Source organism: Elephantulus edwardii, unplaced genomic scaffold, assembly GCF_000299155.1.
Source record: "Elephantulus edwardii isolate Elephantulus edwardi_28Jun2011 unplaced genomic scaffold, EleEdw1.0 scaffold00101, whole genome shotgun sequence".
NCBI classification, from domain to species: domain Eukaryota; kingdom Metazoa; phylum Chordata; class Mammalia; order Macroscelidea; family Macroscelididae; genus Elephantulus; species Elephantulus edwardii.
The window spans coordinates 7,552,204-7,567,308 of NW_006399851.1; the positions used below are offsets into that span (position 1 = coordinate 7,552,204).

General features: G+C 42.2%; 1 protein-coding gene across 1 annotated transcript in view; it reads left to right on the plus strand.

Moving 5' to 3' along the window:
* Positions 1-1,395: 1,395 nt before the first annotated feature.
* PHACTR1 (phosphatase and actin regulator 1) overlaps positions 1,396-15,105 on the plus strand; it is an 815,088-nt gene continuing 801,378 nt past the window's right edge. The window contains exons 1-3 of the mRNA XM_006891609.1: positions 1,396-1,617; positions 1,991-2,003; positions 2,568-2,711. Of these exons, the coding sequence (XP_006891671.1) occupies positions 2,609-2,711 (103 nt within the window). The 5' untranslated portion in view covers positions 1,396-1,617; positions 1,991-2,003; positions 2,568-2,608. The remainder of the gene's footprint in view (positions 1,618-1,990; positions 2,004-2,567; positions 2,712-15,105) is intronic.

The following is a 15,105-nucleotide window of genomic DNA, read 5'->3' on the forward strand; positions in this document are numbered from 1 at the left end:
GGAAGATCTGCAAAAAGATGGATTGACACAGTGACTTCAGGAACAGGCTTTAGTGTGTCCGAGGTGATTAAAATGGCACAGGATAGGGAAGGTTCAGGTTAGCTGTTCTTAGAATCACTATGAATCAGTCATACTCGAATCAATGGCTCTTAACAACAATAATATTGCCTGAAACCTCAGCAACGTTTTGTTACTATTGGGTTAATTTTGTTATATTCAGATAGTAAGGAATGCATTTAGACAGGCCAGTATGATTGGAACGGAGAGGTGGCCAAGCAACCAAGAGGTAGGAGGAAGTAAGGTCACAGAAGAGAGAGTAGGTGAAAGTAAGCTTGCACCCTGCCTTTCACTCCAGAAAGCACTCGCAATTATAATTACCCACCTTGTTTTGCAGCTCCGAATAAAAGCAGTGCACCAAACCTTACTGAGCAGCCGTTGTGATTAGAAAGTGTTCCACACCTAGGAGAGCTGAGGAGACAGGAGAATAATTTTAAATGCAAATTAAACTGAGGGGGTAGCAAAGAGAACACATAAAAGACAGTAAAACAAAACCTTTCCATTTTCTTAAATTAGCAGTCTAACGTGTTCTAAAGAGCAGCTCCATCCACTCAGATCTCTACTGAGGGTTTGCATTTCATCACAATATAAAATGGGCAAATCCATCACTTTGCTCCACTCAGCGCTCGGGAATTGAGATTGAAGAGAAAATTAGAAGCTGTTCATTTGGGCTTGCAGGCTCCACAGCGTCACACAGCTTCACTCTCGCCACTGCCAGGTCCTGTGGAAAGGAGTCAACAAGTGCCAGTGAGTATCTGTCTTCTAATTTCAGGACTTGGTCTTTCTCTTTTAAACATCTTTCTGGCTACCTTTCCTTGACAGGAGAAAGTCTCCTAAAAGATCCCTGCTGTGATGTTTCTCACAAATCCTGCAAAAATCTCATACAGATTTTCAGGCTTCTTCCAGTGGCTGGTGCACAGAAGGATGGAGAGAATTCTTTTCAGCCTGGATGCCAGTCGCTGATCTGCGTATTAATTATAACAGAGGAAGACTGCAACTTACACCAGCCAGCCGACCCTTGCCCACAAGCTCCCTGCCTGTTACCTTCAGGAAACAGTAGCGTCAGAACAGAGACCCTCCCCTCCCAACAATTTCTAGACAACTTTCTCATCCTGTTAACTATCTCATCATTGCATAGTCTCTGTTGTAACTACAATTCAAACTGGGACCGTGCAAACAAATTCTTGAACCGTGGATCCATGGTTTTAAAATGACTGTGAGACTTCTCTGCTTAGAGGAGGGGGCACAAAGTGTGCACAGTGATTATGTGTAGATGTTGACGGTTTTCTGGCAAAGTTTTACACGGGAAATTGGTGATTTACTTCCTTCACAGAGTAGAGAGGCTGAGACTGGCGTCACCTTCTGTTGCTAAGGTAACATGCTTTGGCCATTTTGTCTAATAAATGGAATCCAGTGGACAGAATGCATTATTCATTGCCGCTCTAATCAAACAACCAAAATTGTTTATTTTCTCTGGGAATATTGAGTGGGATTAAAGACCTTCTGGCTGTCCCCTCTTTTATTTTCCTGCCAAGAGTTGGACCTTGATTTTTTTTTCTGGTAAGTATAATTACCGTTGGGTTATCTTTGGTGTTTTAAAAGTTTCCTCTTATTAGAAGTGGCTCCTATAATTTATACGTGTATAATTAGAAAGGGGAACTAATCAAATACATTTTCTGAGCTCAGTTTTAGTGACTTTGTCTTGTAATTCTTTCCTGTAAGATCCAGTGGAAATAGAGATACTTCGTTTGTGCAAGTAGCAAGTAACAGGGAAATGTTACAGATGCTCAAATCAGAACCCTAACAGGCTGAGTGTTTTGTAACGAAGTGTGTTAGCTTCCTGACAGGCTGGTGCATGCTGATCTAGTGGGGATCGTTGCGGTTTGGGAATAATTGTCGCTTTTTGGAGAAAACCACCATCCTGTCTCAGAAGCAGTGTTCGTCAGGTGCAGGCAGATGACTATCCGGTAGCACTTTGCAGACGTGCTGGAGGAAATCACTGGGGGAAAGGAGATTCAAGGCATTTCTATAGCAAGCCTGTCAGCGTGTGTCGTCAGTGCAGGCTTGCAGGAGAAGAGGCTCTGATTCCCAGGCGATTCTCAAAGGTTGAGAGAGATTTGGAACTCTTGGATGAAAGGAAGATCAATATTCGGAATTACTGGCACTTACTGAAGCCCTTTAGTCGACAACCTTTTGAAAAGTGTTAGCATGTGAATTTCACGGGGTATTTGCCAGTCAACATGTATCAAGGAAGGGCTGGTATGTTCTTTCTTCTTAGCCTGGATCATCTGTGTGCTTTCTGGGTAAAAATGTATTACTTTTAATGAATGTTGGTTAAATGTTGAATTTCTGAGACAGTTGGAGGGCTATGTTGGGGAGAGGCTTTAGGAATAGAAATATGAGCTAAATAAATGGCACAGTCTTAGTCTGAAATGTTAAAGCATTTGAGACTATTTGAGACTTTAAAAATCCATTTTACAGCCTAAAATCCTCTTTTACAGGTGCCGAAGTGAACCTTTTCTCACAAAACTCTGTGTTTGGAACACTAAGGATGGATTATCCCAAAATGGATTATTTTCTGGACGTCGAGTCTGCTCACAGACTCTTGGATGTTGAGTCAGCTCAAAGATTCTTCTACAGTCAAGGAGCTCAAGGTAACAAAATGAGGGAAAGAGGGAACCCCTCTCCTTTGCATGTCGGTTCCACAGTCACAATGCCAAGTGGTCTCTAGCTGCTTAAGCTCTGCTCTTCAAGTCCCACAGATGGGATTTCTAAATGATAGTCTCTTCATAGCTTCTGCTGGAATTGAAGCAGATGTTTAACAGAATAAACAAATCCCAACCTCTTGAATCTGGCTTTAAAACAAAGTAAACAAAAAACTAACAACTTACACAATTTTGGACACAAGTGGCCCCCTACTCCACCCCACCCTAGAGATCTGTGTTGAAAATTATTCCCTCAACCTCCCTATGCCCAAAACTTATGCCTTAAAGGAAACAGGATGTTTTCTCCCCAGGAAAAGGTTGACTTTTCCGACCACTGCACTTGATGAAATCTAGGGCAACCTGACCAGCAGATCGGAATCCACCAAATCAGGGGCTCTTTAGATAAGCATGGTGATTTAACCATTGCAGAAGGATTTCATGACTGCCCTTGAGGGTTCTCAGCGCCAGCCCTGGGGGACAGGCAGCAAAGCTCTATTGTGAACTACATTTTTGTTCCAGAATTCAAAATGGTCAACCAGCCTCCTGATTGCTGGCTGTTATGTTCAGGGGTGTCTTTAGAATGCAGTGGAGCAAGAAATGAAGCAGGGTGTTTTATGAAAACTCCTGACAGTCTGAAGACTTATTTTCTCCCCAGGTTTTCCTTTTCCCATGGAATATTTAGCATCTTCAATCCAAGCAATCTTGAAGACATTCATGTCCCAAATAGTGCACCTATTATGAGAATGATGTCCACGGTTTTAAATAGAAAAGAGTAGATTATTTTAGGGGTTTATGTGTGTGTGTGTGTGTGTGTAAGTTCCAAATTAGACCTGAGAAGAGAATGTTCTTTCTATAGCCAGGAGTCCCTCATTGCCAGCTGATGATGGATGCACAGAGCACAGGTAATCCACAGGCGTGGCAATTCTTGGTGCTTGCTGTACAGCTGCCTTTGCCTTGTTCCCAAGTCTACTTCCTGGGGAATCTTGAAGGACTTTCTCACCGCCTCCTTCTCTGCTCCCATTTTTACAGGGTCTTCTTAAAACACAGAGGGGGTAGGAATTGTCTAGTTGGTTGATCTGAGCCTAGGTCAATGCACCATGCACAGAACCTACATAAGCGAATGTGGAACATAGTTATTCTCCTCACCCCTCTGGGTCTGTGTGATACTGCCATTTTCAGCCTCTTGAAGAGGTAAATGTGTTAGGGAAAGGTGAGAGACTAAGTGACCAGCTCCAGCAGCTTCCTCTATGTCAGCAAATATATCCAGAAACAAGTTACCAATGGAGTTAATTCAGCACGCAGATAACCTCATCATGCATGTTAGGGCAGAAAATGCCCCACAGGGTCTGATTTCTCTGAAGTAGCTTTCCAGGCCTTTCTTCGTAGGGGAACTTGAACTTCCAAACTTTCAGTTAGCAAATAAGTGTATTAATTATTTATACCACCCAATGACTCCTGAAAACAGCATGCTGCTAGGTGTAGAGTAGGAGCCCTGGTGGCACAATAGGGTTTGTGTTAGGTTACTAACAGAAATGTCAGTGGTTTGAGCCCACTAGCACTCTGCAGGAGAATGATGAGGCAGTGTGCCCACATGAGGAGTTATAGCCTGGGAAATCAGATGGACGGTCCCGTGGTTTAGAATCAACAGGATGGCAGTGTGTTTGGTAGCTGTAGAAGAAAAACTGACAAGGAGAGGGTCTTGATCATATCATCAACACAAGTTTAAGCCTTGTTATTTCTGGTACATTCAATGCAAATGGGAGGACATGGTCTGTGGAAGTGTTCCGCTCTTGATCAGATAAGACGGGCAGCAGTGAATACTAGGTAATGCTGCTCCCATTCTTCTTATAGCAGAGTCCATTTAAACTCTCAAATCTGTACATTTGGGCTGCTCCAGAGGGAAGCAGGCAGGATGTGGGAGGCTCGTGGGACTTGAGGCAGCCTGTCTAACTGACTGTCAGCAGATGGGGCTGGAGGGGGGAGTGGACAGAATTGTCGCCTTCGGTGACTGTGGTTTCGACACCAGAATTGGAGTGATTAGAATAGCCAGAGGAGGTGGAAGCATTCATTTTAGGTCAGCAGAGGGAGATTCCAGTGGAAGAATCTTGGATTTGCAGGCAGAGTGAGGGCTGCATAGAAATTCTCTAGGGCAGTGTTTCCAAACCCCCAGACTATTAGAAATCCAGGTGTGAGGCCTCCGAATTTGTGTTTTATACAAGAGGTCCATGATGGTTATTTTGCTGTTAGTTTCCATTGAGCTAGCTCCAACTTGACACAGTCATGTCTAATAAAGATTGGACACGGCCTATGTTTCACAGCAGATTACTGCTGGAGACTGTTCCACAGCGATAATCAGTCTAGGCATTAGCAATTAACAACCATTCCATCTAGTCCAATGTCTCTCCATCCATTCAGAGCAACAATCCTTTGTTTGCATGACAAGAGTCCAGAGTAGGAGCGGCATAGTAAAGTGGACTGGGGGGGGGGGAGGAGGGGTGGAATGTATAAAAAAATTTTTTTTTCTTTTCAAAGAGAAAAGCAAACTGGGGGAGCAGGTAGGAAAATGGGCAATAATGAATGTATGGAAATCTAAGTCCTCTATAATCTTTCATTTAAATCTCAGTAAAAGAAATAGAATTTAAAAAACGAAAGTAGTTATAGATCCTTTGACTGCCCAGGTTGAAATCCTGGGTCTGCCACTGTGAATTTAGGCAAATTAATTTCTTTGATTTTCAACTTCCTTCTCTGAAAAAAAGGAAACAATAATCTTTAATTTAAAAGTAGCTATGTGTATTAATATTGTTTTACAATGCTTAAAATAATGTATCATTGTTGTTATGTGCCATCGAGTTGCCTGTGACTCATAGTGACCCGAGGTACAACAGCCCTATACCCTGCTCTGTCCTGTGCCAATCTCACTCTCTCTGACACACCCACCCTGATTACCTCAGTCACCGAATTGATCCACCTCATAGAGGGTTTCTCTCCTGCGCCGTCCCTCCACCCTCCCAAGCATGACATCCTTCTCCAAGAACTGGTACTTCCTTGCAACATGTCCAAAGTATATCAGACGAAACTTCAGAATTCTTGCCTCCAAGGAGTAGTTTGGTTTAACCCTCTCTAGGTTGAACCTGTTCATTTTCTTAGCAGCCCATGGTGTATTCTATATTCTTCTCCAATACCACAGCTCAAGGACATCAATTTTTCTATCCTCCCTAGTCATTGTCCAGCTCTCTGACGTATAGCAAGTGATTGCAAAGACCATGGACTGTATCAGGTGCACCTTAGTCTCCAGAGTGACACCATTGCTCTTCAGTACTTTGGAGAGGTCCCTAACATGTCACATAAAAAACAAAAGATACTGAGCACCCCCCCCCATTTTCAACTTTAATTGTGCAGAATTAATTGTGACTTCCTGCAACCTTCCTCAGGAGAAAACTGCCTCATCTTTCTCCCTCAGATTAGTTGGTGGGTTAGAACTGTCATCTTGCTAGTTAACAGCCCAACAGTTAGCCCACTTTGCTACCCGGGGTCCCATCTGTCATGTAGGAAACCAGACATATAAGCAAATTGGTAAAGGAATCACCCTTCACACATACCTAACCCTTCTCTTAAAGAAGTTACTACTATGCAGGCAAGAATTTTTTCTAGTTGGTTTTTAATTTCTTCTTTCTAGTGGAAAAGAAAATTAAGAATGATACTTCTCTTTTGAGTAGTTGCCATTCAGCTACTTCTCCACTGATCAAGTCTTCCGACAGATATAAGCCCTTTCAAAGGGTAAAGCACTGGAGCAGAGGTCCCCTCGGTCATTTTCCTCATGCCACTCACTCCCCAACATCAATTTTTCAAATTCAGTCTTCTTGGAAACCAGCACCTTCTGTACCAAATGTGAGCAAAACGATAAAATGATACCGGAATTAAATAGGGTAGGGTCTTTTTCAACCTCTTCACACTAGATTTTTTTTTTTTATTTTACTTTTAATTTAAAAGTGGTAGAATTTTTCCCTCTGTGTAGGGGCAGTTTTTAGCTACTTTAGCAAGAAGAATGGGGCAGGGGGAAGTGAAAGGAAGTAACTGGGGGAAGGTTCATAGGCAGATTCCTCTGGAAGGCCCAGGATTTATCTCAGATCATCTATCATGTACTGTTGAATAAGTCAGCCTCAATTTTACTGGAGTTTGAGGAGACCAGTGGCCACCACTCAGCATTCTACTTTAGAAAGCATAACATTTTGCAGAGCTAAGGATTTGGCCGGACCATGCTCATCTTCCTGGGATCGAGGGGTGTTCTGATTACCTTCTGCATAGGTTGTCAGCAGTGAACCTTACTAACACAGAGCAAGCTCTGTGAAGGTCCCCCTTTTATGCAGAGGAAAATTCTAGAGTTTGGGGCTGCAGCGCTCTTAACATCAGGTACCCATCATTCATCCGTCTTTCAGGCTTCTGACCCTAATAGCCCACACCCTCAACTCCAGATTCTGTAACTGTATATGAGCAGTTCCACTGAGAAGGATGTCCCATTATAAAATCACAAAATTAGCAGTTGGCTGTATGCAGCTTGACGTAGATGTTATCGATCAGATATTCTCTTGGGTCTTTCTCTAGATCAAATTAAGTAGATTCCAGGAGGGTCAGCCCCAGACTGCAGTGCTACATTTGTAAAAAGCCCTGGCTTATTCTGATGAGTCCTGAAGCTTGAGTGTCACTGTCATGAGTCATGTAATAATCACTTGCTGCTCCGAATGTGGTCAAGGGCCATAAGGCAGCCTCTCCCAGGAGCTTGTTCACCACTAGCAGTTGCCACGAAATGGATTTTGACTCATGGTGACAATTTGGTAGAACTCTGTAGTGAAGGACTTTTTATATTCTGGAAGTTGCTCACCCAATCTTTCTTCAGGGATACCTCTGAGTGGACTTGAACCCCTATCTAATCTTTAGATCAGCAGCCAAGCATAAGCCCATCACCATTTGCACGGCCCAGGGGCTCCAATAACTTGTTGATCACACAGAATCTCAAGCTTCATTCCAGATCTAAAAATCCAAAATTTGAATTGACACGTTTTAAAGTACTCTCAGCTATTCACATGTGTAGCCAGGGCTGGGAACAGCTGGCTTCTGTATTTATAGAAAAGGAGATTGTAACATATCATGACTCATGCCTGAATGTCTCTATATTGATCTTCCATTAAATAAAACCAAACCGTAGGAAGGGCTAATGTGGACTTGAAAATAAGGACTGTGTGTTGTATATTCACTGTATTTGTTACCTCTGTAAGAAACCTTGGGAAGTTGTTGTTGTTGTTGCTACTGCTGTATAACATTGAGTCAGAATTGACTCATAGCATGGTTTCAGTAGAAATAAGTTGCCTGGGAGAAGACTGTCCATCTTTCTCCCATGGTGGATTTGAAATATTTGCCTTTGGTTGGCAGAACAATTCCTTACCACTAAGCCACTAGAGCTCCCTAGAGAAAGAATTCATATTCTACCTGGCAGATAAGAAAACCAGAGGCTGCTGAGATGAAAGAAAGACACTATACGTTTAGACAGCAGCAAACCCAGGGTTTGAATTCAAGTCAGTTCGGCTCCAACCCTTTATTTATTTTTCAGCACGTTATGTTGCCGGCTGGGCACAAGCATCTTCTCAGCCAGCACATTGATAGTGTCAACCCCCTTAAAGCCCAAATGCCATCTCCATTTCCAGAGAAGAGGGCACTGGGGCTCAGAGCATTTCATCCAAATGCCCAAAAGCCACAGTCCACAACAAGCAGATGCAGACTAGAACCCTATCTCTTACCTAACATACTTTTCCACTTTTCACTGTGCCAGGTTTCTTTTCTCAACAGCCATCAATATCCTTAGACGTTTAAATTACCTTCAAAGGGGAAAAATACATTAAAAAGCAGTCAATTGACTAAAGTTACCAGGCAATCAAATTTATGACTCTTGCTCACAATTTCCCCTCTTTTATCATTTAAAATAACTCTTGGCATTTTAAGCCAGGCGCTGTACTCATTGTTGCTTGATCTTAATGCACCTTTTCTACTGCCTCCATTGTCTTGTTCAACAAAGGGAAATGTTAGTTTTGACAACTGATGAATGCCACCATGAACAGCAAAGAGTTTCTTCAAGTTGTACTTGGAAATAGAGGGGAATTCATTTAAAATTCCTCTCTCATCGAGCCCACGTCCCACAACTCGCTCCCACCCTGCGAAATCTGCCCAAGCAGCTGGCTTTTGCGTTGTTTGAAGTTAAATGTGCTTTAAACCTCTGAAGCATCTTTCCATGGCCCCAAAAGACAATGAAATTCAGCATCACTCATTTATTCACTATTGACAGTAGTCTCTGGCACAGAACATACTATTCCCTTTCCTGTTCTAAACACATCACCATCCAGAACAAATGTCAACTCTTCTCTGAAGGCTTGCTTGATTGTTCCAGACCTTTCTCGTGTACCCTTTTGCTCACGCTTTACAGCAATTTTCACATGGTATCATTTTACTTTCACCACTTACTCATAGCATACCTGACCTCAGATGAATGGCTTCATCCCTAAAAGCCTCTATTTCTCATCAAAAAGGGTTTATTAACTCTGAATCCACAAATCTTCTTGACAAGTGAATCATGTGTGCCAATGAAGGGTTTGGTACACATCTATTCTTACCAGTTAGATTTAGGATCAAATCTATTGTTTCATTATTATGTGGGCATCTGTCCCCTGCTTTCATCATGGTGATCTTCTCAAATACTATTTTCATGCCACTAAGTACAGCAAACAATCTAGAGAGAGCTCTGTTGGCTTAGTGGACAGAAAGGTGAGTGATTTTAATCTGCGGGCCTCAGGCCTGGTTTTTGGTCAAGCATTCTTCTCAGTGGTATAAAACTGGTCTGTCCATTTGCTGTACAGAGGTAATTCATGGCTGTTGTGATGCTAAACATTGTGATGCTGATGTGTCAAATGTGATAACGGTTACCCACGGTGGACAGTGTTTGGTGGAGCTCCCAGATAAAAACAAGCTTAGAAGGAGAAGTGGCATCCACTTCTGAAATAGCTTGCCTCTGGAAACCCTATGAACATGGAAAAACGATGAAGTTTATGTAAGTGTTCAGGTTTTTCATTCATAGGGTCACTATGAGTCATCTACAACTTGACAGCAATCAACAACAACAACAACAACGACAAGTAGAGCAAATGATTAAGCATTCAGGGGCCAACCAAGGAAATGGTCAACACCAACAAGAAAAAACAATATGCTCATCAGCTTCCTAAAGTTCACGGCCTGAAAACCCTGTGTGATTTGATACACGTGGGTCACAGTTGGGAACTGGTTTATTTTTGTTTTGTTTCCTTAGTATTACATAGAGTAGAAACATTAAGACTGAGAAAGTCTCTCCCGAATTTAAGGGAAAACAACACTTAAATTCACACTACAAAAAGGGCCTTGGGGTTCAGGAAAGAGGACTTTTGAAGACAAAAGATATAGCAACTAGAATGTGCTAACATCTTCAAAGAATTAAACTCTCTAGTTGAAATTGAGGCATCTGCACAACCCTCAAATGCTTGAAGATGTAAGAAAAGGAAGAGTCATTAACTCTCCTGTAGCATCTACGATAGAGAAGAAATTTAAAATGCAAAAATGATACCAAAAGAAAGCAGATGTTTCAGAGTACCATTATAGAGATCTCTGATAGGCTAGCTCACAGAAAGCTGTGCAGCTAGCCCCAAAGGCTGCGCTTCTCTGGCAGTTCAAATCCACCATGAGAGTCCTGAGGGGGAAAGACGGGCTAGCTCCTCCTGTCAATTTACAGCCTCTGAAACCTGCTCGAGGGTCAGCTATATGTCAGGACCAACTGAATAGCAATGAGTTTGAATTTTTAAATTTTTTAATGGAAGTTTTTTGAGAGAATTACTGTTTTAAAATAAATTTCAGGGGCCCCTGAATAGGTAGCATAATGTGTTATATGTCCTGCTGCTAATTGAAAAGTCAGTGGTTTGAATCTACCAACAACTCTGAGGGAGAAGGGTGAGAAGACTCCTGTAAACATTTATAGTCTCAGAAGCCATGCAGAGGGTTGTTGTAGGTTGGGATTGACTCAATAGCAGTGGGTTTGCATTTAAGAAAAAGCTTTGGCTTCTTTTAAAAAAGCCTTAGTTTGCTGGGTGTTTCCAACGTTTACACATGACAATTAACCAAAAGAGAGCTCTGGTGACCCAGTGAGTAAGGAGTTTTGCTGCTAACGAAAGTCAAAGTCATAGCTGGTTCAAATTCACCAGCTATTCTGAGAAAGAAAGATGGGCAATCTCCTCCTGTGTGATTTACAGCCTCTGAAAACCCAATGGCAGGTCAGCTGTGAAACAGTTCTGATTTCATGACACATAACAAACCTAGTCCTGTGGAAGAAAGACCTGGTAACCTGCTTGCACAAGCTTGCAGCCTTTTAAAAAATCCTTGTAGATTTAAAAAAAATCCTCGTGAATTTAAAAAAATTCACACGTTTCTACTTTGAAACACTTGGGGTTGCCTTGATTTGGAATCCACACACCGACAATGATTTGGGATTTTTGTTTAAAAGGACTTTAAAAAAAAAATCTAAGTTTTATTCTGCCTGGAAGTAGAATTAAGGAATATATAGCTACTTAACAATCAGAACTCTGGTAGCCTAGTGAGTTAGAAGTTTCACTGCCAACCAAAAGGCAGAAGGTTTTTATCCACCAATTGCTACTCAGGAGAAAGATGGGAGGTTTCCTTTTTTCAATTTATAGCCTCAGGCAAACCTGCTGTAAGGTCAGCTATAAGTAGGTTCTGACTAGACAGCAATCAAGTTGTTGTATTTTCCTCCTTGGAGGCTGGGATTTTGAAGCTCCATCTCACATACTTTGGGCATGTGGCCAAGAGGGATTGGTTCCTGGAGAAGGGTGAAGGGATAGCACAGGAAACAAAGACTTTGGATGAGATGAATTGACATGATAACTGGGGCAATGGCATTAGGGGTGTCGGAGTCAGTGAGACTGGCTCAGGACAGGACAGGGTTCAGAGCTACTGTACATAGGGTCACTATGAGTTCAGGCAACTCTATGACACATTGTAACAACAACATGTTCCAAATGTTTATATATGACAACTAATCCAAAAAGATCTCTGGTGACCCAGTGCATTAGGAGTTTTGCTGCCAATCCAAAGGCAGACAATCATAATTCCATTGAGATCAAGTCTGCGGCAGCTCTGAACATGCTCAAAAACCAGTCATAGTATGTGTCTTAACTGGGATCCTTTTTCTTCCTTATGACCCACTCAGCTTCTTAAGACGTTGATGTTGATTATTTCCCAAACCAGCTACCATTCCCACCTCTCCTTCGGACCAGACTCAGTGGACGACGTTAGACACTGATTCGCCCACCCTCCTACCAAGCACGTGCACTTGGAGAACCACTAACTGCTCTTAGGGTCATGCTCAGCCAGCACCAGGCAGTCTCCTCTCCCACGCCTGCTCCCTGAGAAAGCCTTGGTCACAGTTTTGTCATGGTCACTTTTCTCATCATGGCTCAGATCTAGGCTTGCAATTCTAATTTTCTCCTTAAGATCCCGGGTAACTTTGAGTAATTGTGCCAGGCTGCTAATTGAAAGGTCTGTGGTTCGAATCCACCACCAGCTGCTCAGCAGAAGAAGAACTATAACTTCTCCTCCCATAAAGATTTCAGCTCTGGAAGGCCAAGAGACGGTTATCATGAATCAGAATAAACTCAAAGCCACTGGGTTTGAGTTTTTTGTTTCTTTGTTTAGACTGAGTCAGAAACAACATCTGAAAAGGATCCCCATTTAGTGCACAATGGCAAAATGGATTACAGCCCTCTCTCATCAATCTAACATTTTCCCTGCTGCCCCTCATTGTACGGCCTTCCTGAAGCATCACAGAAAATCCAGCTGCATCTCGGTTTCCTCCTAGGGAAAGGTCTTTATTTTTGTCCATCCATCACATAGTGCTTTCCATGTGATCATTTTATTCTGCAGACTGTGTTTCTCATGGAGAAGTTTCATACTTTCTTTTTTTCCCCCACGGTCCTCTATCCATCATCCTCAGCAAATGCTTGTTTTTAAAATTTTATTATTTTTTCTCTCCGATGCTAGTCAGGAAGCCACACACTGTGCTCCCTCGGAGATGACAAGCTAAATTGTAAGCCAGCCCTCCTAGCTGCCCACACACTCCAAATTAGGCCTCTAATTGCTCACACCCAGATCCTGCGCACCTGCATTCAACCCCGGAACACTGCGGGTGGAAGGGAGAAGGAAGGACTTTCCAGGGGAAATCAGGCCGCAAGAGTTCCACTGTGTTCTGAAGATTGCTTCAACCTTGGGATCCTTTTCTGCAGAGTGCTCTTGGGACATGAACATTGCTCTGTACTCCAAACAGGATTCCTGGTGCCTTCAATCTACCTACCTGTCCCAACGCTAGGAAGCTGAACTGCTAACCCAAAGGCATATAGTTTAAATCCACTTGCTACTCTGTGGAAGAAAGATGGGCAGTCTATTCCTGTGCCATTTACTGCCTCTGAAAACCTGATAGAGGATCAGTTATGACTTAGCTCTGACTCAACAGTACAAAAAAACAGTAATTTACCTATTCCCAGCCTTTTAATATTCCTTTTTCTCCTGTAGTCAGCAACCCTCTGTGGAGCTGTGTGTTGTGATTTAGGACCCTTGAGTCAGGCATGAGAGTAAGAAGAGAGATTGGATTGTAAGATGGGAGGCAGAAAGGAACAAATGACACAGAGAGGTACTGAAATAATACCAGTAGTGTTTTGGGCTGCTAACTGTAAGGTCAGCAGTTCAAATCTACCAGTCACTTACTTTTTTGGGAGAAAAAATGGGCAGTCTCTCCCAGAAAGGATTTACAGCCTCAAAAACCTAAGAGAGTGTCACTCTGAGTGTGGATCAAGTTGGTGACTGACAGTGGATTGTCTTACTCTTGCTCTAAGGAGCCTTGGTGGTGGCTTTGTGAGTTATGTGTTGGACTACTATCTGAAAGGTCTGCAGTTTGAATCCACAAGCCACTTGAGAGGAGAATGTCAGCTTCTGTTAAGATTAACAGGCGCCACAATGCAATGGAAGGTGTCCAAATGACTCCATGACTGTGAGGATTCTACGACCGGTTGAGAATGATTCTAAGGCAATGAGTTTGCTCTCACATAGGGGAGTTGGCGGTACAGTGTTTAAGTGCTTGGCTGCTGACAGAAAAGTCAAAGGTTCAAAACCACCGGATAGGACATGAAGATGACAGCCTAGGAATCTCCATCGTGGCAATTCCATACTGCCCAACATGGTAGCTATGAGTCTGAATCAGATGGAAGACCATGGCTTGGGTTTGGACTCTCACATACTGCAGAAGAGAGAATAGATTGAAGAGGGAGCCCGCACACAGCTAGGATTGGGAACACAATTAGCATAAACAATTCACAAGTACTTAGGAACGAATTCCCACTCTTTATTTCCCCTAATACATCTGTCTTCTCAAAACCTTTTGATACCATCCTCTGTGAATAAGTTGGCAGAGGCAGAGTGGGAGGCCAGCACACACAAAATCAATTCATGACCAGCTAATATTTTAAAGAATTTCCCAATAAGGCAACTAGACATGCACACTCATATGACACTACTGGACTGAGATTGATATTTTAAATGGACTTCTGAAATGCTAAGACTGAAGACAGATTATCTTAAACATTTAAATTTCATTTGTCTATTTTTCAATTATAAAAGCAAAGCAAAAAAATGAAACAAACCTATTTTCAATTTAAAAAGCAAATATATTTAATGGTAGAGGTTTTAGGAAGAAAATAGGGAGAGCAAACAAATGACAATGTTTACTATTTATACTTACTTTTTATACTTACAAAATACTCTTATTATACATAATAGTAACATTTTTTGTAACAATCAGGATGGGTGTGTCAGAGACAGTGAGATTGGCACAGGACAGAGCAGAGTTTAGGGCTGTTGTACATAGGGTCGCTATGAGTTGCAAGCAACTCGACGGCACATAAAAACAACATATATATATTCCAGTCAATTGGCCAGGTTAGCCAGATAGCTGTCTCCTAAATCTCTTGGCATGGATTAGTGAACACATTCAAGACTGCATTTATATATTGAAAAATATCAATTAACAGTCCATTCTTGGGGAAGACAAAAACCAAAGACATATTTCATTGGAAAATTATGCTGTCAAGGACCTTTCCAAAGTGCTAAGGAACAATGTCCGTTTAAAGACTAAGGCAGTCCTAATCCAAGACATGATCTTTTCAATTACTTGCTATGCATCTGAAAGTTGGACAGTGAATAAGAATGACAA